The sequence below is a fragment of the Hyperolius riggenbachi genome, chromosome 5 (genome assembly GCF_040937935.1).
Source record: "Hyperolius riggenbachi isolate aHypRig1 chromosome 5, aHypRig1.pri, whole genome shotgun sequence".
Lineage (NCBI taxonomy): Eukaryota > Metazoa > Chordata > Amphibia > Anura > Hyperoliidae > Hyperolius > Hyperolius riggenbachi.
The window spans coordinates 373,848,729-373,874,016 of record NC_090650.1 but is presented as its reverse complement, the minus strand read 5'-3'; the positions used below and the strand labels follow the sequence as shown (position 1 = coordinate 373,874,016).

Here is a 25,288-nt window from a genome sequence, read left to right as displayed (position 1 = left end):
ACCAGTACAGCTAGAGGCTTTAACTAGTTGAATTTAATTTGGCCAAGTTTGCTGGATCATTCATACTCTCCAATGTAACTTGGCACTCACTGCAATTTACCATTGCTTTGTCACTCACTGCTCCGTATCACCTACTGTTACTTGGCACCTATTACATGTCTGTTACTCTCTATTTACTACTAATCTTAAAGGACAACTGAAGTGAGAGGTATATGGCGGTTGCCATATTTATTTCATTTTAAGCAATACCAGTTACCTGGCAGCCATGCTGATGTATTTGACTGCAGTAGTGTCCTAATCACACCAGAAACAAGCACGCATATAATCTTGTCAAATCTGACAATAATGTTAGAGATACCTGATCTGCTGCATGCTTCTTCAGGGTCTATGGCTAAGAGTATTAGAGGCAGAGGACCAGCAGGACAGCCAGGCAATTGGTATTGCTTAAAAGGAAATAAATATGGCAGCCTCCATGTACCTCTCACTTCAGGAGTCCTTGATGCTCTGAACACAACAAGTGATTGCTGTTGCCCGGCAGTGATTGGGACTTGAACCCTCGGGTAACAAACACATAGCCAATACTGTACACATGCGTCACTAGCCTGCAGGCTAGAGTAGTTATTCGTCTGTTTCTATGGAGGGGGTGTTGCTAGGGAGGGAGGGACGATGAGCTGCGCCTGACGGAGCAGTTTACTGAGGGCGGGGGAGAGCAATGCACTTGTTGCTCACTCAGGGGCCAGTGATCTTTAATGATCCGGCATGCAGGATTTTTACCAGACGTTGGGTGGCCATTCACTGGATTCCCTCAAGGCAGTCTTTATCATCTCCACGAGTTGAATCCAACGTGTGTACGTAGCTTTAGTATCCATCATTGATTGTCAACTACTATATGTCACCTGCTAGCTGCCTGTCATTAACAGTCTGCCACTAGAATCTACCGATCACTATCTGCTTAGAATCTAACTATCGCTACCTATCACTATCTAACAACCACAAGAGTCTGAATATTACCACCTATTTGCCACTAGTGTCTATCACTACAATTTTCTATCACTAGTATAATAATCCGATCCGAACATTTGTATAGCGCTTTTCTCCTGTCGGCCTCAAAGCGCTCAAGAGCTGCAGCCACTGGGACGCGCTCAAGAGGCCACCCTGCAGTGTTAGGGAGTCTTGCCTTGAACTCCTTACTGAATTTTGAGTACTTGACCTAGCCAGGATTCGAACTCTGGTCTCCCATGTCAAAGGCAGAGCCCTTAACCAGTACTCTATTCAGCCATAGTATCTATCTATCTATCTATCTATCTATCTATCTATCTATCTATCTATCTATCTATCTATCTATCTATCTATCTATCTAAGTATCTATCTATCTATCTATCTATCTATCTATCTATCTATCTATCGATCATAAATATCACTACCCACCTGCCACTAAAGAATCTATTAATACCAGTCTGTCACTTAAAGGACCACGGCAGTTAAAATCTGACAGAACCGACAGGTTTTGGGCCAGTCCATCTCCTCATGGGGGATTCTCAGGGTTTTCTTTGTTTTCAACAGCATTTTCTGAACAGCAGTTTAACTGCCAATATAGTAAGATACCAGCCGGCCTCCCTAATCACTTGCACACTATTTTGTCAGTTAGACTTTGCAACTGCTGTTCGGGAAATACTGTTGAAAACAAAGAAAACCCTGAGAATCCCCCATGAGGAGATGGACTGGCCCAAAACCTGTTGGTTCTGTCAGATTTTAACTGCCTAAATTTACTGAACCTACAATTTCCAAAAAATGTTTGATTTATTGTTCAGTAGGGCTGTGGTAAACTACTTAAATTATGTTGACAAAGCTCCTAACTGTCCTAACAGGCTGTAGGATGCTGTAGTTCTACATACCTCCCAACTTTTTGAGATGATAAAGAGGGACACTTAAGCCATGCCCCGTCTCACTCATAGTCATGCATACTGTAAAGATTTCATAAGAAAAATATGTTGTTTTATAATTCAAACCACACTAGTCCTTTCTATCCTGGTTCATTTTCCTTCATATTAACATTAAAATTAGTGATATATCAGTTTAACCTCCTTGCCGGTTATCCCGAGCTCAGCTCGGGGTAACCTGCGCAGGAGGATTTCTCAGGCCCCGCTGGGCCGATTTGCATAATTTGTTTTTTATTGCACGCAGCTAGCACTTTGCTAGCTGCGTGTATATTACGATCGCCGCCGCTCGCCGCCGATTCGCCGCTACCCGCCGCGCAGCGCTACATGATTTTAAAGAAAAAATGTAAAAAAAAGTGCTGCGCTGCCCCCTTGCCGCGGGAATTGGACCGTCAAGGGGGTTAAAGGATGGGAATAAAGTTTAGAGTCAATTAAGCACATTTTGAGTAGATAAATATATATATTTACATAGAAAGAGGGACAAATGAGGAGGAAAGAGGGACAGAGCGACAGGGCTCCCAAAGAGGGACTGTCCCTCCGAAAGAGGGACAGTTGGGAGCTATGGTTTTAATCAGTGTTATAATGAAATATGGAAAATATTTTTACGTACATATGTAATATAAAACGTAATGCGTTATATACCTTGCGGGGCAGAAGACCATAGCCTTATAAGGAAAGGTGTCCGAAGACCACTAAGGATTGGCTGCAACTGTGTCTTTGTCTGTACGGGTATAAAAGGTGGCCAACACCCCTATATCACTAGCACCATGACTACTGTTGCTAGCAGCTTTGCCTGGGCCCCCGGGTAACAGTAAATTCGGGCGCCTGAGGCTAGTGGACAAATCGGGCGCCGCCATTCACTCCTATAATAAATATCGTTTAATGGGCGCCCGATAGGAAAAAAGGGCGCCGGAGAAAACTAACGTTTTAAAAGCGGCGCCCGGAGACTTAATGTTTTATTACTGTTTCTCATGATTACACATTATTTAATGATTTATACATTTTTAAATATTATTTTTAAACGAAAAACAGTACAATATTTTTTCCCAAACATTATTTTTAAACGAAAAACAGTACTTTTTTTTTTTTTTTTTTTTTTTTTTTTAACATTATTTTTAAACGAAAAAACCAACAGGGGGGTCTTAGGTTTAGGCACCAACAGGGGGGTCTTAGGTTTACGCACCAACAGGGGGTCTTAGGTTTAGCCACCAAAAGGGGGGGTCTTAGGTTTAGGCACCAACAGGGGGGTCTTAGGTTTAGGCACCAACAGGGGGTCTTAGGTTTAGGCACCAACAGGGGGGTCTTAGGTTTAGGCACCAACAGGGGGGTCTTAGGTTTAGGCACTAACAGGGGGGTCTTAGGTTTAGGCACCAACAGGGGGGTCTTAGGTTTAGGCACTAACAGGGGGGTCTAGGGGTTAGGGGTAGGTACAGGGAGGGTTACTTAGGCACCAACAGGGGGGGTCTTAGGTTTAGGCATCAACAGGGGGGTCTACGGGTTAGGGGTAGATACAGGGAGGGTTACTTAGTAATTTTTTTTTAAACGTTATTATACGTTTCACTATTTAAACGAAAGATTAACGTTTTTACAATTGCCGATTTAATGCACATTATTTAATGATTTATAACTTTAAAAAACATTAATTTTAAACGAAATACAGTACAATACATTTTTAAACGTTATCCATGCTTATCGTTAAAAACCCGGCGCCCTTTTTTCCCACCGCCCCTTTTTAACGTACGCGGGCCCCCGACCCTGAGATGTCTATCAGGGCATATGGGCCCCTCAGGACTATTTGTGAACTTCTCGAGCTAAAAGACGTCTGGACATTTGACCATCATTCTGTAGCTAAGTATTTATTTATTAAATGTAAGTTCTGTTTTTGAGTTATTTTTATGTGCTATGAAACTACGAACTTACTTGGTGACAATTAGGTGCTTTGTTTACATGTTTTGTGAATACAGGTAGGTTACTGAACGAGATAGGGACTGTAGGTTCATTCTTAACCTGAATCTGTTCTTAAGTCAGAACATTGTGCCATCTCTGTCCCCTTTACCTCCTCTGTGCCCCCCTGTGCCTCCAGTGCCCCCCTCTGTGTCACATCTGCCCATTGTACCTGTTTATACAAGTTTAAAAGCCATTTTTTCTTTGTTTTTTTAAAATCATTTTTCTCAAAAACTACAAGTCCAATTTGAAATTTTTTTTTTACTTGTTCCCATGGAAACAGAGAATCCATGCCGTTCGTATCGGCGGGTAGTTCGTAAATCGGGCGTTCATAAGTCAGGGACTACCTGTACACATTACACGGGCCCTGTGTGGGCCTCTCATATGCAGGGGCCCTGGTGCAGTTGCAACCTCTACATTGCCTATTGCTGCTACACTACTGCATCTTTATTATTTTATGAAATCCACAGAAGTTTGTGATAATAAGTGTGTGATGCTAAGTTTGTGATAATAAGAGATTAAATAATTATTTGAAAGTGAATTTCCCACTTGCCAGGCTGATAACAAGTGTGTTGTCTCTACTTCTGTATTGTTAGCCCTCTGCATTAATGACCTTACATAGCATCTGACACAGCAGATAAGAAAGTTATTGATTTATGCCGGTTTTATGGTATGATTGAAATGCAGCAGAACCCAAAATGGTCAACAGTCAAGGACAGAATGTGCCAGTGTGGTCTGCTGAACGCAACAATAAAATAACTCCTTTTATAACGCAACTTCTTTTATGTTTGTAGTTCTTTATCAAGTGCAAGTATGAAAAGTTACACATTTTGAATTAAATACCTAATAGGTTTTACTTTACAAAAACGTTTTATTGTTAAAGCCAGACAGTATTGAATAGGATGCAATTTTGGATTCTTTACCTTAAATAAAAAGGGAATACACAATGTGGGGTTGCATCCATTAAAGTGCTAATGCAGACATTGGAAGAGGGCACAATGTGGACCACTGAGGTCCAGGAACCCTGGTGCAGTCACAACCCTTTTATCACTATGCTACTGGGTTAGACCTGGCAAAGGTTTACCACCAGTGGAAGTGGCTGGCTGGAGGAGCTGTTTCCATTTAGCTCAGAGCAGTTCTGCTACCATTTACTATTATTAGCATACGCAAACATCCTCATGATTGATAGTAGGAGGCGGAGCATGACCACTGAGACAGAAGCGGCACTGTGTGCAAAAATCCTTTACTTACAACATCTACAAACCTTTCCATCAAGTTTTAGGTAGGCTTGGTAAACACTGAAGACCTGCCACAATAAATAATGGAAAGGGCTGAGAGTAACATACCCTAATGTTCTGTTAGAAACAAAAGCATGCGCACACAAACTGCCCATCATACCTGATCTGTCTTCTCCATCATCAAACTCCACGGTGAATGTATGGCCGCTGTTCATAATAACCTTTGCTGATGATGGGTCATAATCGAAGTGCAGAGGCGTCAGACTGGGATCATACTTGGCATCCTGCGTTATGATGTCGATGGGTGATTGGCGGTCTCCATTGGCAAGGGGAAACAACTCATGCCAGACTTCGGGGCCTGCATTAAAAAAAAAGTAAACAGAATATGGTGACATGGTGTGGAAAAGTAAGAATCACGGTTTTCTTTTTGGGCTTTTTACCACCTAGTAGAATTTGCCTCACTCAACACCTTACTGTAATCACTTTTCTCCTACATGATATTTCACTCCTTTCAATACATCTACCAGAAACCAAGAAAATCCTCAGAATTATTTTGAAAGTACTTTTTCATTTGCTTTTTAGTACTTTTCAACTGCAGAGTGCTGAAAAAGCAATCTTAAACAGAAGATGAAAAATTGTGGACTTTCCTAGGAGAAAACTAAGGAGAAAAAGTGAATTGAATAAGATCCTGGGCCCATATACAATTAACTTTCTCTTGAGTTTTCTCCTGGGACATAATTTTTCAACTTCTTTTTAAAATAACTTTTCAGAACTTTGCAATTGAAAAAGTACCAAAAACTAGTTGAAAAATAATTATCAAGATTATTTTGAATATTTTTTTGCTTTCTGGTGGTTTAAAGGGCATTTTATGACAAGATATGAAAATATCACTTAGGAGAAAACACAGGAGGAAAGGTGAATTGCATATGGGTCCCAGCGTCTGGAATGGTAGTGGTAAATTTCTCCAACAGGAATAATAAGAGCAACAAATTAACATTTTTTGGGGGACTAGGAAAGAGTTAGAATGCACATCAAACCATTACTTCTTTCCCTCATTCTCTCTTTTCATATAGTACTTATCCTACTAGTAACAAGGGACCCTTTTTTTACATTTCAAGGGCTAAAAACTAGTTATTCTATCAAACTAGGCAGTTTAAAGCACTCCAATGCAGCCACGGCTCTCTTGAAAAGTAAACATGAGCCAAAAGCCTTCTATTTGACTGAGGAAACACTGCTGATAACAAGACAGGGCTGTAAACTTCAGATATTTATTACTTTTTTTTTGGATTACAGTACAGTGGAGTTTTATAGACTAACATGGCTGCTGTTTAGAATTTAGTCTTACAAATTCAGCCCTTAAACTGAAAATAAAAAATATGAGACTTTTTCCATTTATCATTGTCGCTACACATATAAGTTTATTTTCAGTTCATGCTTGCTTTAAGCCATAACAGTTCATGAAGGCTCCAGGGAATGTAAATAAAGGATTAATGTAATTACCTCCACTTTCTTTCCCCCACATAATCACATCTAGGAGAAATGCACAGCAACAAAAAGGTTTCGTGCTGAGAAGATCAGGACTGAGATTACACAGTCAAGTGCATGATCTCAGCACAGGACGAAAAATGTGGTCCAGGTCAGTTATGGTAGCCATACATATAGCGATGTATGGGCAGATTCGATCAAAAAATAAATCTTTCTCTTATCGAATCTGATAAGAGAGAGATCTGTCAGCTGCCCATATACCACAGGCCGATTCCCGTTCAATTTCATGCTGAAATCGATCTGGAATCGGCCCTGTATGCTGCCTCATCACTGTGCCCCCCTAATGCCCGCCATGCCAAAATGTAGGCAACCACGTGGGGCATGCGTGTTTGCGGAAGAGCAGAATGTGCCCGGAGCAGCAGGGGACAAGCAGAGGTGGACAGGTAATGTATACACTTTGGCATGGCGGGCATTAGGTGGGCACATCGGCAATGCGGCGTATGGTTTCATCGATCGTCGGGTAATTGCACCCAATTAACTATGGCCCGACATCTTGCAGCATACGCTATCGACAATGTGACCAATTTCCGTCCCGAAATTGGTTGCTTTGTCGGTCGGGCATGTACTTGGCTGCTTTCATCCGATTCGATTATAATAATCATATTGGATGGTGGATCGGCCGCCAAGTCGTCTGAGTAATGGCCACCTTTAGTCTCTGCTCCTGAGTCTATTTGAGCAAGGGTCAATAATCTTAAAAGGAGCAGTCCTGCCATGGAAAGAAAGGCACTTAGGGGCGGTTAGGGCTTGATTCATCAAGCTGTGCTGCTAAAGGGCAGCGTAGTGTACACTGGTAACTTATGCACGCTCCACTCATCCCACCCTGACCCCCTTTTGGTCGAGTGTCTTTATAGGATGTGATCCCTGCATGTTGATTGGCACAATCGGTTGACTGTCAAGTGACAGGCAGCCTATTGGGCATATCAAATCTTTAGAAAGCTACTAGACTTGACGGTGCTCAGGGCCGGATGAGTGGAGCGGCCGTTAGTTACAAGGAGTGGGCGTAAGTTACCAGCGCACGCTGCGCTGCACTACCGCAGCATAGCGTGCGCTGAGCTCGCACTCTTCTCATTAAGCTGCACTGCTTTAAGAGCGCAGCTTGATAAATTAAGCCCATAGGGCGAAAGTGGCCCGAACCTGTCCTGAATCGGCATTTCCTTGCAGGCGAGTCGAGCATTGAAATCACACTGAGGTGTGTATTTGATTTCTGCAGGCCGCACCTGAATCCCTAGCTGTGCGTGACACATCTAAGCGATTTGTATGTGTGCCTGCACCACTTCAAATGCTGGTATGCGCCCTGCAAGACACACACCGGATAGTGGAAACTGGCCCTAATGGGCTCTACTTTGAAAAAATATCAGGTTATCAGCAGAACAGGAGTTGGTAATAAACCTCTCAGGGGAGATGCCTGTTTCTGTAATATGCATTGTGTGTCTTCAGGAAGTGAAATACTACCTGGTTCAATATAATACTTGAATTATTGATTAAACTAAGTGGTTAGACTTGCTGCGCAAGTGGCTGACAAGGTACAATACTTTGCTACTGAAACAAAAGTTTCTGACTCGGGATTATAAATCACACAATGATAACCTTGGTATATGAAAACGTAACTTTTAATAGATAATTGATTAAAAACGAGTTATGGGAAATGGTGACTATTTCCCAATGTAGCTAACTAGACATGTTAATGTTAGTAAAGGCAGTTGGGTAGAGCCCCAGCTCTCAGCCTTACTACTCCAGCAATAAGTTAGTGCAAAACACCCCTCAAAGACCCAACACGTTTCACCTACCTAAATGGGGGATTTGTCGGGGATACTGTAACGTGTCTATAGTGCAAAGTTGAAAGCGAAACATTTAAAACAGCTTTTTTAGCTGTAGATGTAGCAATGTTCTGATTTTGTATTCTCAATACTCTTGCCTTCTGCAGTGAGAGTGTTATGCATGTGGTAGGACTGTTTACAGCTAGAGGTACCAGGTATCAGGATTCAAAATATCTGTTCACAGGCCTTGTGCAGCCATATCCATTTCAGTTTCCTGTCAGTATATATGTGCTCCCAGCTGAGGCACACAAAGCAAAGTGTATTGATATAATCATAAGCCAGATGTGGAACAGCACTCAAAATTGATAATTGGAGTGACATACAAGTGTACCTTGGCCCAAAACCCCTCCATACCTCTAGGCATATAGAGGAATATACCACCATGCATGTTGTAAGGATTGGCACCACTTTTGTGATTATAAAAGCTCTTTTTATTGAATGATAGCTCTAAAATTCAGCCCTGCTGGATGCATGCAAAGTTCCCCATCAGGTCCATAAGGCTCTCTTTTGATTGGCCGGCTCCAAATTCTCATTTACATGATGAGGTATGTAAACAGGACTGTTTGAAACTGTTTCAGCCATATGGCTGCACGGCTTGTAGAAGGGGTTATTCCTGAAACATCGGGCTGTCACTGTGTAGACATGCCATTGTATTTATTACAGCCTTGCAGGACTGAGTTTGAGAGTAAGGATTCAATAAAAAGAGCTTTTATAATTACTAAGTGGGGCGATCCTTACAACTTGCATTGAAATGATCAAGCACCTGTGATAAACGTATGCTGTACTACATCCATCTCTAATATGGCCAGGGCCGGATTTCTGGAATAGGCACAAAGGCCTGGGCCTTGGGCGGCTGCAGATCAAGGGGGCACCTAATAAAGGCTGCAAATGAAGCAATACATGAAAAAGGGAAGCTGGTGTCTAAGAGAGCCATACATAAAATAAAAATGCTGCAGTACATGGATGTTACACATGGATGGGGGAGGGGCTACACATGGAATGGGAGGTGCGCTGCTGCACATAACATACAGAAGAATTATAAATCCAGTCTTGAATATGGCAAACTCTTTCATGTGCTGAAAACAGCATATCAAACATAAGCTTGGTAAAGTCATACAAATATAGTCAATAGATGTAAATGATGTAACTTACTCTATCATGGAGATAAAACTCAGTGTATTGATTATCGAGCAGTAACGCACTGCCTGTCACATGCAGTGCTATCTAATCGGCTCCTGCGTACATTGCATTTTACAATAATCTTTTAAAGACTATATCAAGTCAACAGGGTTAACACTATTGACTATTTCTATCTGGAGATAGTGTTAGGCACTGCAGAGGGGTAAAAAAATCATTTTTAGTGTCTGGAAAGAAGCAACTAGTTTTGTCACCTCCCAGTCTCATGGTGACAGTTTACAGGTCAATAGCAGCCAGATCCGGCAAACAATCAATTACTTCCCCAATGGAAATTACTTGAGCAATAGTGATCGCCTTGCGCCCTTTGACCTCATCAATCACATTTCTGCTGAGGATCAGCTGGACCAACAAGACTGTAACCTATCAATGTTATAGAGCAGTGGCATAGCTAAGGAGGTGTGGACCGCAGTGCGAGTTAAACATTGCCTCCCCAAGCGCTCTACGGTATACATAAATATTGATATGGAGCACTAAAACCTGTCCAGGACCGTCACAGTGTCAGACGTGTAAGCAGAGGAGGAAGAACAGTTTTTTCATTACAGTGATTACTACTATTGAAAGCTTCTATGGAAGTGATTATTACCAGCACAGGACCAATGAAGAGCTAATATTGCGCTTGAGGGAGGGTCTCCCTCAGGGGCAAATCCTCGATTTTCAAAGGGGTGAATCTTGAAAAGTCTCCCTCAGCCAAACACAATACAGTATAATAATATGGTAGGACATCATGCAGGGTACACGTAATGCAATTTCCCGTCCAACTGACCGACAATGGGATCGATCAGGAGCAATTTGGATACAGATAATAATGAGGACAGCTGACATTGGTAATGAAGGGGAAAGTGAAGCATTCACACAGCAGGGCACAGGGCTGTGCTCATACCTGACTCTGTTCAGTTCCCCAAATCTGCTCCATGCTCTGTACACACGCTGCTGCTCCATCCAAAGTCAACTGTAGCAGGGAAAGAAAGGGGACAGTGCTGTGAGCTGCAGGATGCCTGCAGATATTCTGGTGTCTCAACTTGTGCCTGTCCCCAGACACTACACCAGCCCTGGTCTGAGGGGGGATTCTGGGCAGCTGTAATCCCCCTTGCGTTTGCCTATGTCCCTCCCAAGGGCCCCAGTGCGGTCCCAGCCCCTGCATCCCCTATTGCTACACCATTGTTATAAGCCAACCTGCAGATAGCAGCTGTTTCAGGCTAAATCAACCTTCATCAGTGCAAGGCATGGATGAATATGGCTCTATGGGTAGAACTTGGCAAGTACTTAGCTAGGCCTTTGTGAACAAGAACTTCTAAGATTTTGTAAAGGACTAAAAACTAAATATAAATGTGCCTTCTTAAAGGGAACCAGAGACGGCCAGAGACGGAAAATGAAAAAAGATTTTAAACATACCTGGGGCTTCCTCCAGCCCCATTTGCATGGATCGCTCCCACGCCGCCGTCCTCCGCTGCCTCTATTGCCGGTAACGGGTCCCGTTACTTCCGCCAGACGCGGCCAGTTGTATGCATCCACAGGGACTCCCTCTGTCTCGCCGGCGCCTGCTTTATGCATGCGCCTGCACAGTACGGAGGGAGCGCACTGCGCTTGCATCGACTGGCCGAAGTGACGGATCCCAATACCGGCGATAGAGGCAGCGGAGGATGGCGGCGTGGGAACGATCTATGCTGATGGGGCTGGAGGAAGCCCCGGGTAATGGTATGTATAAATCTAGGTCATTCGTCTCTGGTTCTCTTTAAAACAGAAGGTATTTGCAATTCTTCAGCTTCCTGTGAGCAGAAGGAGCTCCCATCATGGTAGTGAACCATTCTCCCAAGTCTTTTGGACAACAGATGCACCTTCTTCCTGGCAAATTGGCAATGAATAAGGAAGAATGGCTATTTATACTTTATCTGCACAGTTATAAATGTGATGTGACACAGTGGGGGGCAGAGGTGAGTGACACAGAGGGGGACACTGGAGGCACAGGGGGCATAGAGAAAGTACAGGGGACAGAGTTGGCACAGTGTTCTGACTTAAGAACGGATTTAGGATAGGAACGAACCTACAGTTCTTATCTTGTTCGTTAACTGGGGACTACCTGTAAATATCTTGCTTAGGATTTATTTTATGCTGTGTATCTTTTCTTCCCTTCCTAATAGAGTTACATTACAAATAACTTTGCAAATTGTGTGATGAAGCAGTATATATAAGGAGCCTTGATGAGATAAGCATATCTGTCTACTTTCTTTATTAAATATTCATAAAGCAGATAGTATTTTTTATCAAGCTCTGGAAATAATAAACACACTTCATTGATCTTGCTGTGTTGAAGATGTCGTCTACAACGTGCACATAACGCTACATACACTTATCTATGCTAACCAGGGTAGCTCTGCACCAGCTGATAATGACACTGTAGAGTTCAAGGACAAAAGAATAAAAAAAAAAGTTACAAATTAATTAGCTGCGACACTGTCTCTGCAACAAGCGTGAACAGATAACATTCCTTAAGCCAGAATAAACACAAGGGCATTCGCCTTTTTGGAAAAACAATGTGTCGCTGTAAACACATGTAACAATATACAGCAGAAGAAATAATGTTGCAAGTTTATTAAAGCTAATGCACATAACGATGAAGCAATAGGTCCCCACAGCAACCAAACAACCTTCTCAAATCTGTCATCCAGGGGCGTTGCTAGCCCCAAAAATCAGTGGCACATTCCACGGATCTATTCTGGGGTGCCTTGATGTCCTCCAGGCAGCGGGTTACAGTGTAGTGGCTGCATAGTGTAATGGTTAAGGGCCCAGCACCCAGTATGCCCCATAGAGGCACCACAGCATCCAGCATGGCACAACAGCACACAACATGCCTCATAGAGGCACCACAGCATTCAGCATGGCAAAACAGCACCCAGCATGCCCCCATAGAGGAAACATAGTACCCAGCATGCCCCCATAGATTCACCACAGCACCTAGCATGCCCCCCATTGAGGCACCACAGCTCCCAGGATGTTGCCATAGAGGCACCACAGCTTCCTGTATACCCCCCATAGAGCTGTGGAGCCTTTATGGGGCATATTGGATGCTGTGGTGCCTCAATGGGGGGCATGCTGGGAGCTGTGGTTCCTCAATGGGGGCATGCTGGGAGCTGTGGTGCCTCAATGGGGGGCATGCTGGGAGCTGTGGTGCCTCAATGGGGGGCATGCTGGGAACTGTGGTGGCTCAATGGGGGGCAAGCTGGGAGCTGTGGTGCCTCTATGGGGGCATACTGAGCACTGTGGTGCCATGCTGGGTGCTGTGGTGCCTCTATGAGGCATGCTGAGTGTTGTGCGATGCCATTTTTTGCCGGGCAGTCCTACTTAGTCTCCCGTTAAAGGGATACTGTAGGGGGGTCGGGGGAAAATGAGCTGAACTTACCTGGGGCTTCTAATGGTCGCCCACAGACATCCTGTGTTGGCGCAGCCACTCCCCAATGCTCCGGCCCCGCCTCCGGGTCACTTCTGGAATTTCTGACTTTAAAGTCAGAAAACCACTGCGCCTGCACGCCCGTGTCCTCGCTCCCGCTGATGTCACCAGGGGTGTACTGCGCAGACACAGACCATACTGGGCCTGCGCTGTGTGCTCTTGATGACATCAGCGGGATCGAGGACACGGCAACGCAGGCGGAGTGGTTTTCAGACTTTAAAGTCTGAAATTCCAGTAGTGAACCGGAGGTGGGGCCGGAGCATTGGGGAGTGGCTGCGTGGGCACAGGATGTCTGCGGGGGACCGTGAGAAGCCCCGGGTAAGTTCAACTCATTTTCCCCTGACCCCCCTACAGTATCCCTTTAAGGTCATGTAAATTTGGCTACACCCATATTCTGGTGCGAAGCCACACCCATTTTTCATCTAGAGTGCCCCAAAATGCTCCGGATCTCTTAGGATCCTAGCAATGCCCCTGCTATCATCTATATGCTAAATCAGCATTGGCCTGAGCCCACTAATGCAGTTGTGTCCGCTTCGGTCTGCTTTTCAGCATCTGTAACATAACTGAAAAGTGAACACAACTGCGTCACTGGGCTCAGGCCCTTATAAATTGTTTTGGTATCACAGAACAGTATGTAATATATACAAAGAAACAGTATGTGTATTTTTAAAAATGGACCAACCCCGCCCAAGTGTTGTGGTTTTTTTTTTTTGTGCATTTAGAGCAGGAGTGCAATGAGTATATTTTACGGTACTTTAAAAACCAGGAGTGCCCTTTTTCACTAGGACATTTTAATTTGTGAGATTTTTTTTTCACCCTTGTGTGTCAATATGTAAAGGGTAAGTGGTAGGACTTCTTTATGCATTCACCCATGTGGGGGTGACTATCTGGTCCTACCATCAATTAGTTGACTAGATTGCACATAACTAAAGACTTCTTCGGGGACAAGGAGGTGAGGAGAAGCCAGTCCCTTGAAATTGGACAAGGGATTTTTGCAAACTTACGCTGAAGTGGAACGCACACTGAAGCCCTGAACCCACACCATTCTGCCGAGCACAAAGCTACAGCAGTAAAAGCTGGATTCGATGTCAATGCAGTTATACAAACACTGCTGTTATTATTAAGAAACATGGAACACTTTTGCCTTCAACAAAAGGTTCCTTTTGGGGTGCTTGTATTCCCTTGATTTGTTTGGCTATGGATACCAGCAGACAGTTTGCATTCTCTAATAAGCCAGCAATAGTACTCCCGAAGAGGTAAACACCATTTGTTCACGAAACGCGTAGGGTTTGTGTCAAACTCGGCTAATTTATAATATATGTGATATTATTTCAACATACAGGAATTTCTATACAATGTGAGTCGGTCTAACACTACAAACTGGCCATAGATATTTAACCCATTAATTTGTTTCCTATATAAAAGAGACAAATCATATTTATCTCTTTTTACCTTGCAAAGATGTAATAGGCTATACATGCCTATGTCTGTATTGTATATACAATTTAAAATGTTTGTATAAATAAAGTGTTCAATTTTTTTATTGATATGTGGATGACTTGACTCATTACCTACTTTTCTCTATGAATACCCATATATACTCGCATATAAGCCGACCCGCGTATAAATGGAGGTACCCACTTTTCCCTAAGAAAACAGGAAAAAGTGATTGACTCGTGTATAAGCCCCCTCCCCAGTGCATACATTTGAAATCGGCGACTTGGGCACAAGATACAGCCGGTATATGGCTGATCATGCTTCTGCACAAGTCCAGGCTGTGTTAATTACTATTCCCCCTCCAGGCCACCATGGATAATGGGGGAATGATATAATTCAGCTTCCAGCGATTGCTGGAGGCCAAATTATTGTGTTTTTTAAGCAACTTCGGCTCCGTCTTCTGACAGCGCCGACGTTACTCACTGAGCACCGCTGTAGATGTGGTTCCCATTATAGTCTATGGTGGCGCCGGCTGCGCCCAAATCTAGCAGCTCTGAAAAGCACTGCTCCGCTCCCCAGTATAGCCCCCTCCACTGTAGCCAGATGTGCCCCTAGTACAAGTCATGATACAGCTGTGACTCAAGATGCCGCACAGGAAGAATTCTTGATCATTGCACTGCTGAAAGGTTGCTGGCATGCTCTACTCCACAAGCTGGGGTACACAGGTAGTCTTGAGCAGCGCACTCTGCATGCTATGTTGCAGGGGATAGGGGGCATGGAAACAGCAGGGAGCCACATGGCAAGAGCAGGATCACTAGTACATTATCCTTATGCTCCAATGCCAGTAACAAAACCTGCTCCACCATCCGTTCTGCTCCACTGACTCTCATATAAGCCAAGGTGGTAACTTTTCAGCACATTTTTTTGTGCTGAAAAATTAGGCTTTTACGCGAGCATATACAGTATTTAGTAAGTACCTTCACCCCCAGACTAGCATCTTTTGGGATGTGGAAAACCCTATTCATTTATTTATAATATTATTATTGGACCTATTGAGATCTACTTAGGTCACAATCACAAACTGGCTAAATGAATCAGCAAATGTATCACCCATATCTTAAAGCAGCATTTATAAATTGTTTTGGTATCACAGAACAGTATGTAATATATACAAAGAAACAGTATGTGTATTGTAAAAAGGGGGCCAATGCCTCTCAAGTGCTTTTTCATTTGGTGCAGGAGTGCAATGAGAACAGACAAACAGGGCTATATAGGTCTCTTCAATCAAGCAAGAAGGACTCAGATAAAACTAAACTCAGGAGTGCGCCCTTCTTCACTAGGACATTTTAATTTGTGAGTTGTTTTTTTTTATTATTTCATCCTTGTGTGTCATTGTTTATGCATTCACCCACATGGGGGTGACTATCTGGTCCTACCGACAATTGGTTGACTAGATTGTGCATGACCCAAAACCTCTCCAGGGATGAAGGAGGTGGGGAAAAGCAATTGACCCTTGAAACTGGACAAGGGATTTTTGCAAGGGTGTAGCAGCCCCCCTCCCAAGGCAATATTCCAGTGGTAATGTGCGAAAAAAACATAGAAAGGGAGAGGGTTTTTTTCTTAGTGTTTCCCTAAAATACATTTTTAAAGGAATACTATCGATTCACATATTTTTTCAATTGACACAGGAATTGTTTGGGAAGTGCTGCTAAGTACTGGTGTATACATTTTAGTAGCAACTTCTTTGTTTCCTGTTAGCAAAATACTTTCAAAGTTTACTGACGCCAAAACTGACAGCTGACTGAGCCATGAGGAGAGGGGAAATTCCCCTCACACTTGATCAGTTAACTCTATGTGTAGCTCTGTGTGTGACAGAGAGAGACAGGACACAGGAGCTGCAGCTGTTGGGAGCTCTGTTTCTGACTGAAGTGTCTGAAGAGAGCAGAGGAAATGTAACTGTAATTGTCACAGCTTTTCATACTGTTTTTGCTTTCAGAGTTTGATATGTTTGATATTTGCTTTCTGTAGTCCGATATGCAACTCTGGCTGTGCATTGAAGCAGACACCCCTTCTGCAATTGATTTGTCCCAATATAGCTAAATCCTACCCTCAATAAATTACAGTTTTTGCCACTGATATTTAACATGAAAAGTAGGAAAATGTTTACACAGCTACTTAGACATTATTTGTACATTGTCATTTTAGAACACCTGGGTATCGATAGTATTCCTTTAAGGCCATTGGTCCCACACAGGAATCCAATGGAATTCCAAAAGTCATATATGGTTTGAAAACTAAAGTTACAGTACACATTTATTTAAAAAAGTAAAAATGAAGAAAAACCACTGCCTTGGTGAGGTTCAATGCAAACATTTGTATAGTACCATATTTTTTTACCATGTACCAGACTATAAGACGATCCTGACCATAAGACGCTCCTAGGTTTAGAGTACAAAAACCACTGTAAATAATACACACAGTGGGTTGTTAAAGTATTCGGCCCCCTTGAAGTTTTCCACATTTGGTCATATTACTGCCACAAACATGAATCAATTTTTGTCGGAATTCCACATGAAAGACCAACACAAAGTGGTGTACACGTGAGAAGTGGAACGAAAATCATACATCATTCCAAACATTTTTTACAAATAAATAACTGCAAAGTGGTGTGTGCATAATTATTCGGCCCACTTTGATCTGAGTGCAGTCAGTTGCCTATAGACATTGCCTGATGAGTGCTAATGACTAAATAGAGTGCACCTGTTGTGTGTAATCTAACGTCAGTACAATTACAGCTGCTCTGTGAGGGCCTCAGAGGTTGTCTAAGAGAATATTGGGAGCAACAACACCGTGAAGTCCAAAGAACACACAAGACAGGTCAGGGATCAAGTTATTGAGAAATTTAAAGCAGGCTTAGGCTACAAAAAGATTTCCAAAGCCTTGAACATCCCACGGAGCACTGTTCAAGCGATCATTCAGAAATGGAAGGAGTATGGCACAACTGTAAACCTACCAAGACAAGGCCATCCACCTAAACTCACAGACCGAACAAGGAGAGCGCTGATCAGAAATGCAGTCAAGAGGCCCATGGTGACTCTGGATGAGCAGCAGAGATCTACAGCACAGGTGGGGGAATCTGTCCATAGGACAACTATTAGTCATGCACTGTACAAAGTTGGCCTTTATGGAAGAGTGGCAAGAAGAAAGGCATTGTTAACAGAAAGCATAAGAAATCCCGTTTGCAGTTTGCCACAAGCCATGTGGGGGACACAGCAAACATGTAGAGGAAGGTGCTCTGGTCAGATGAGACCAAAATGGAACTCTTTGGCCAAAATGCAAAACGCTATGTGTGGCGGAAAACTAACACTGCACATCACTCTGAACACACCATCCCCACTGTCAAATATGGTGGTGGCAGTATGCTCTGTGGGTGCTTCTCTTCAGCAGGGACAGGGAAGCTGGTCAGAGTTGATGGGAAGATGGATGGAGCCAAATACAGGGCAATCTTGGAAAAAAACCTCTTGGAGACTGCAAAAGACTTGAGACTGGGGCGGAGGTTCACCTTACAGCAGGACAATGACCCTAAACATAAAGCCAGGGCAACAATGAAATGGTTTAAAACAAAACATATCTATGTGTTAGAATGGCCCAGTCAAAGTCCAGATCTAAATCCAATCGAGAATATGTGGCAAGATCTGAAAACTGCTGTTCACAAACGCTGTCCATCTAATCTGACTGAGCTGGAGCTGTTTTGCAAAGAAGAATGGGCAAGGATTTCAGTCTCTAGATGTGCAAAGCTGGTAGAGACATACCCTAAAAGACTGGCAGCTGTAATTGCAGCAAAAGGTGGTTCTACAAAGTATTGACTCAGGGGGCCGAATAATTACGCACACCCCAGTTTGCAGTTATTTATTTGTAAAAAATGTTTGGAATGATGTATGATTTTCGATCCACTTCTCACATGTACACCACTTTGTATTGGTCTTTCACATGGAATTCCAATAAAATTTATTCATGTTTGTGGCAGTAATGTGACAAAATGTGAAAAACTTCAAGGGGGCCGAATACTTTTGCGACCCACTGTATATGCTAAACCTTGTGCATCCATGGTGAAGGGGCATCTTGTGGATTATGCCCCCTTTGTACCTCATGCCCCTTGTGTCTCCCTGTGTTCTCCTCTGTCCCCCATGTGTCCTCCTGTGTCCCCCATGTGTCCGTCGCTGTCCTCCTTGTGTCCTCCTCTATGCCCCTTTGTGTCCCCTTGTGTCCTCTATGCCCCTTTGTATCCTCCTGTGTCCCCCATTTGTTCCCTTGTGTCCTACTCTGCATGGGCACAGTACATGGAGTCCCCGACATTGCGGCGGGTTGGAGGATCGTGTTGGCAAGCGTTCAAAAGTCAGGAACTGCATTTGAACTATACGACGCAGTGACTTTTCCCCCACTTTTTGGGGAGAAAAAGTGAGTCTTATAGTCCAAAAAATACAGTACTTTTCTCCTGTCAGCCTCAATGCTTTTGAGAGCTGCAGTCACTTAGGGAGTACTTCCACCCTGGAGCACTATGGAGACTTGCTCAGGTACTCATTACTGGTTAGGTACTGACTCCAGCCAGGATTCAAGCGGATAATGCTCTTCCCACTACACTATCGAGCTGCGCTGGTGGTCAGATAAGAAATGCCAGCAAGTGTGAGTACCTCCTTCACTTAACCAAGGCAACCACTCACTTTTCTGCACTACTGGTGCCATCTTGGAATGGGGGATGGCAAAGCCTACACCCACACAAAGAACCTTTGTCCTAATGCTGAAGGACAAGGGCATTTCCCTCAACCCTGTCCCCAAAGAAACAGGCAGCTGCTAATATTAATTTAAAATTGGGGAACTAGTGCAATTTGGTAGACCCCTTTCATAATAAAGGGGGCCCCAAAGAGTTTCCATTACCAATTTGATAAAGTGTTGGGGTCTTTGCAGACTCACAAAGGGTTGAAATTCAAAAACACACAAAAAAAAACAAAAATGGAAAAGTTCTTTTGTTGAAAATAATCAGAAAAAAACAAAATATTTGAAATCCCATACCATAATTCAAATTGTACCACTGCCCCAATCATTTTAATAAATTGTTGTCAATTTGCAGTGCAAGAGCCTCAATAAGATTTCAGAACAATGTTTGGGACACTCGTATTGATTGGATTACAACATGGCAAATTCATTTTACTTTTTTTCCGTACTTTCAGCCTTTTATGAAGACAAGGGGTCTGCAATGATCCATGGACCTATTCACATGGGTGGTGTTGGATAAATGGAGACCCCTTTTTTCAAAAGGGGCTTCCAATTTCCACCCTACATCCCCCCCCCCATTTCCCCCACTTCCTCTTGGGCACTAGAGGCTGCAAAGGGCCCCTTGTTCTAATATTAGGCAAGGGTGCTGTGCAAATAATATAGTATTTCCATCATAACCTACATCAGCCTGCATGGGGTAGGGGTTGGGGTAAGAGTGTTGATAAAGATCTAGATTGGGGACCTAATACTGTATTTTTGTATTGTTTTATGGGCACTATCACTTTACAGTACATTTTTGAAGTTTCACCAATCAACTCTATTTATGGAAAAGGTGTAGATACAAACCTCTCATCGAGGTATGCTATGTTAAGACCCCATCACTAGCGAGAGCAACAAAAGGGAGAAAAGATCTCACAATGCACCAACTGTATGTAGTAGAAATATAGCTTTATTATGGTTCTCAGAAAGTAATAAAATACACAACAATCACATAGGGAAAAAATAGGGAAAAGACAATTAAAATGACCCTTAAAATAAGGGGTGGGGTGGCTGATAGGGTAATCAAAAAATAGCGTAAGGACTAGGTCTATAATATTTAGTTACCAATAATTATACCTCGACCAGTACTAAAGTGCAAACAATGCCAATATGATTCACTAAAAAAAAACAATATGATAAACAATTATAATATGAGGATTGTTACAGTCATTAATAAACAATATCAAAAGATGAGCCACAATTGGCCCAAAAAGAGTATTCTCAGCCTATTAAAGTGCCAAATATCATAAACAATATATCAAGGTGCTGGTGCAAATAAATACAAACTATAAATAAGGATGTGCAGCGTCTACAATGACAGCAAGGCAACCTGTGTATATAGTCAGTCAAAAGTACCAAGAGAACGTGAGCTAAATATAGTAATATAGTCCTCGTAATATAGTAATGCAGTAATATAGTCCTAGGGCCTGCAGCAGGGTGGCTGCGGGTCGTGATTTCTTATTACTAGGCCAGGTAACAGGCGGTTTTATCCTACCTATATTCAGCTTCACCTTGATATATTGTTTATGATATTTGGCACTTTAATAGGCTGAGAATACTCTTTTTGGACCAACTGCGGCTCATCTTTTGATATTATTTATGAATGACTGTAACTATCCTCATATTATAATTGTTTATCATATTGTTGTTTTTTTAGTGAATCATATTGGCATTGTTTGCACTTTAGTACTGGTCGAGGTATAATTATTGGTAACTAAATATTATAGACCTAGTCCTTACACTATTTTTTGATTGCCCCATCAGCCACCCCACCCCTTATTTTAAGGGTCATTTTTAATTGTCTTTTCCCTATTTTTTCCCTATGTGATTGTTGCGTATTTTATTACTTTCTGAGAACCATAATAAAGCTATATTTCTACTACATACAGTTGGTGCATTGTGAGATCTTTTCTCCTTTTTGTTGATTTAGTATTTTGCTCTAGATATGCACAACTGTATAGCTTATTGCATACTTGGATATTGCGGTGCTCTCTGGGCAAATCTGGGTTAACCCATCACTAGCGAGAGATCGCCATGGCCAGTCAAAGGGAAAGCTTTGGCAAGTGACCAATCAGGCAAGGGTGCTGGCACCAGACACAACCGCCCACTGTTCTATTTTGCTAACTAGTGCCAATGGTCTCACGGGTGGGACCACAGCACAGTCATTGAGCCAATCACCGCATTTGATCAGTAGCAGTGACATCTGATAGGTCACGGCTATTGATCGAGTGCAGCAATCGGTACTAGTTAGCAAAAGGAGAAGAGGGTGTATATGGGGGGTATATGCGATATGAGGTATATACGATGGGGGTATACTGTATATATATATAAGCATTTCTGGGCAGGGGAGGCACACAACCTCCAAAGTTTGCTTCTGGCAGCAAACAATCACCAAAAATCATTGCCAATATCAGACATGCGTACAAAAAAACGTCCTGTACTGGCACTTTCAGAATCTGGGGCAGACGTTATTTATTCAAATTATGACTTTTTGGCAATTTTAAAGCAGGATGATTCCAATGTTCATATGACTATTGGTGAGCAAGGGCACATATTGCAGTTAGACCTTATAGTAAGGCAATAAATGATCAGATCTAAAATCAATCTTAATAGACACCTGAAGCGAAAGGTATATGGAGGCTGCCATAGTTATTTCCTTTTAAACAATGCAAATTGCCTGGCTGTCCTGCTAATCTTCTGCCTCTAATACTTGTAGCCCTTGACCCTGAAAAAGGAAGCAGATCAGATGTTTGACTGAAGTCTGACTGCATTTGCTGCATGCTTGTTTCAGGTGTGTGATTCAGTTGCTACTGCAGCCAAAGAGATCAGCAGGATGCCAGGTGACTGGTATTTTGTAAAATATGGCAGCCTCCATATCCTTCTCACTTCAGGTGTCCATTAAACCTGCGTGGCAAATTCACTGGACAGTATATTAGGCTGAATGAACAAGCTGTAACACACCTGCTGATTTCTGCATAACTCTGCGGGACAATACCTTATTGTATGAACTTTCCCACAGAAGATCACCAGTGCTCAGGAGCTTAGTGGGGCAGATCGGATTGCTTTCTCTACAGAGTCACACTGAAATCAAAGTATTGAGAATGAGAGAACGGGGAGGTTAAAAACTGTCCACGAAACTTAAAGATACAACTAGATAGTTGTTGGCCAGACAAAGTCCACTTCAAAAGCTCTACTAATGAACCCGTACATTCAGCTCAGCACAGCGAGCTCATACTGTCATGTTTGGAAAGATCCTACCTGTTGGAATACAGAAATTAGCCTAATGTGAACTGTAAAGCCATTGTTTATTCACAAGCAGACTTGCAAAGTGACCTTATAACTGCTAGATTGCTGCAGGAATCCTGTTTGATATCAGAGGTGTGACTGGAAGTTCCTGCACGCTGGATACACATGTTCTGATGACAGCTCCTCTTCCAGGTCATTTCAGACTACCTAACCTTTGCTTTACTCTCTAGTTCAGGAGTGTCAAACTGAAATAGACAGTAGGCTAAAAATAAAAATGTAGTCAAGGGACAACATTGATATATGTTGAAAAAATTGTTCAAATTACATTTTTTTTTTACTTTTAGTTTTGCTCACCAATCACCCTTACATGGAAATGCACCAATCACCCATACATATGAAATGCACTAATTTACTCCACATATAAAATGCACCAATCGCCTCCACATATGTAACACACCAATCACCACCACATATGTAACACACCAATCACCACCACGTATGTAACACACCAATCACCACCACATATGTAACACACCAATCACCACCACATATGTAACACACCAATCACCCCCACATATGTAACATACCAATCACCTCCATATATGAAATGCACCAATCATCCCCACATATGAAATGCACAAATCACCCCCATTTATTACATCTCTTCTCAATCTACCTACCATTTGCGAGTTAATCCTGCTTACTAATCACTAGCACACAAAACAACCACCAGGCTACTAATGGCAGCATTATAGCCAAGTGCCAGCAGCAAATTTTCTACACTCAAATCCACTCACTCCCATCATTCTTAGCAGTTGAAGGAGTCTAATTTCTTATAGGGGAAGATGTCTTTTATAGGGGAAGATGTCTTTAAAGGACACCTGAAGTGAGGGACATATGGAGGTTGCCATATTTATCTCATTTCAAACAATGCACATTGCCTTGCTCTCCTGCAGATCCTTTGCCTCTAATACTTTTAGCCATAGAACCTGAGCAAGCATGCAGATCAGATGTTTCTGACTGAAATGTGACAGGATTTGCTGCATGCTTGTTTCAGGTGTGGGATCCATATACTACTGTAGCCAAAGGAATCAGCAGGACTGCCAGGCAACTGGTATTGTTTAAAATGAAATAAATATGGCAGCCTCCATATCCCTCTCACTTCAGGTGTCCTTTAAGATGTTGTTAATATTGATGTTGTAGATGTTGTCCAGTACAGTCCACACAGGTCTCAATTAACAATCAGCGTTGAGTATAATGCTGGAAGGGAACTCACCATTATGTTCTGCATAGCCCCAGTTGTTCATTCCTCTGCAGTTTAAACAAAAGTCAGCAGGAGAAAGTCTCTGAAGTTTTGTGCAGAGAGAGGAATCTAGCAGCAAAATTCAGTCACTTGATCCTATTTGTTGAGTTAAATTCCAGGAGAGGTCAGCGATGTCTGTAGTATTTGCTTCACTTAGCAGTCAGCAGCTCTTCGCAGCATGCTGGCTAATGGGAAGTAGCTATCTAAACTCCAAGTAATGTTCTGTGCTTTTATCTGCACTGGATCCTGCCCACATGTTTATTGTGTGTCAATACAGCGAGTGGAAATATGGTGACACTGAGTTCTTTCATCTTAGGTTAGATCATTTACTTTTACACACATGTACAAGATTATTATGCAAATAAAAATAATCATATCTCTATGTTCTTAGTAGAAAAATGTTCTGACTGTATCTAACCTAATTAACACAATTTTCAGCTTTCAGCTAGGAAGGGCTTCTAACTAATCAAAACACAGGTTAATATCCCCACTAGTGGGATAGCTCCCAGTGCACCTAGGGATAACAGAAACAAGCAACAGCATGGGTGGGGCCACTAGTATTGCTGTTTGTGTTCAGGCTCATGTCCAACTCGACTTGAACAACACACACTCGAGTTCAGAAATCCAAAGCTGATCTAGATGCTCACAGTGACAAATCCAGTGGGCAGCCCCTTAACAATGGGCCCTGCAAGAGCCAAACTGCAGGCAAGGCCATAAAAATATTTGTGGGTAGGAATATGCCAGTGCTATTGTGATTTAACAATAAAACCTCTGGAGGTTATTTTAATCTTAGAAACCAAAAACTATGTTATGACCTTCCCACTGTTTTAAAACATATTCTCCAGTTACAAAGGGAGACTGTCAATTTGCTAATGCCTGTTGCTACAAATTTGTATTACTGCTGGAAACACAAATATTGCTCTCTTGAAGGTAAAGGGCCTATTTGGATGAGAAGGATGCCTATTGGTTGGAATTTGCGGAACATGCCCCAAAAGTGCCGGTCTGTCCTGCTGCAAGTCAGAAAGTGTAATGAGCACAGTTGGAAGGTTGATGATGAAATGATTCATCCACCTGTCCACAGGGGCGTATTTGGGTAATATAGCGCCTATGGCAAACAATGAAATTGCGCCCCTCAGTCAGAGCCCCCTTCCCCTCTAAACAGCATCCTTTCTCATGTACATGTATTATGGTTGCTTGTGTGTTTTGGCTCAGAATATTGCTGAGGTTACTTTTTTGGAAATAGCTCTTGTTATTCACTCTCTGTATTCTGTTCTAACACTAAGCAAAGCGCGCCCTACATGCATAAGTTAAGTAGACATGTTCCCTGGATAACAGCATTAATCTGATCTGAGGTCTGGACGACAGGG

General features: G+C 42.6%; 2 protein-coding genes across 2 annotated transcripts in view; both read right to left on the bottom strand.

Moving 5' to 3' along the window:
- Positions 1-24,155, bottom strand: part of LOC137519010 (carbonic anhydrase 13-like) — a 39,611-nt gene extending 15,456 nt beyond the window's left edge. The window contains exons 1-2 of the mRNA XM_068237582.1: positions 23,895-24,155; positions 5,280-5,477 (exon numbers count right to left, since the gene is read on the bottom strand). Of these exons, the coding sequence (XP_068093683.1) occupies positions 5,280-5,477; positions 23,895-23,925 (229 nt within the window). The 5' untranslated portion in view covers positions 23,926-24,155. The remainder of the gene's footprint in view (positions 1-5,279; positions 5,478-23,894) is intronic.
- LOC137519012 (carbonic anhydrase 13-like) overlaps positions 1-25,288 on the bottom strand; it is a 204,168-nt gene that overhangs the window by 97,724 nt on the left and 81,156 nt on the right. The window lies entirely within an intron of this gene.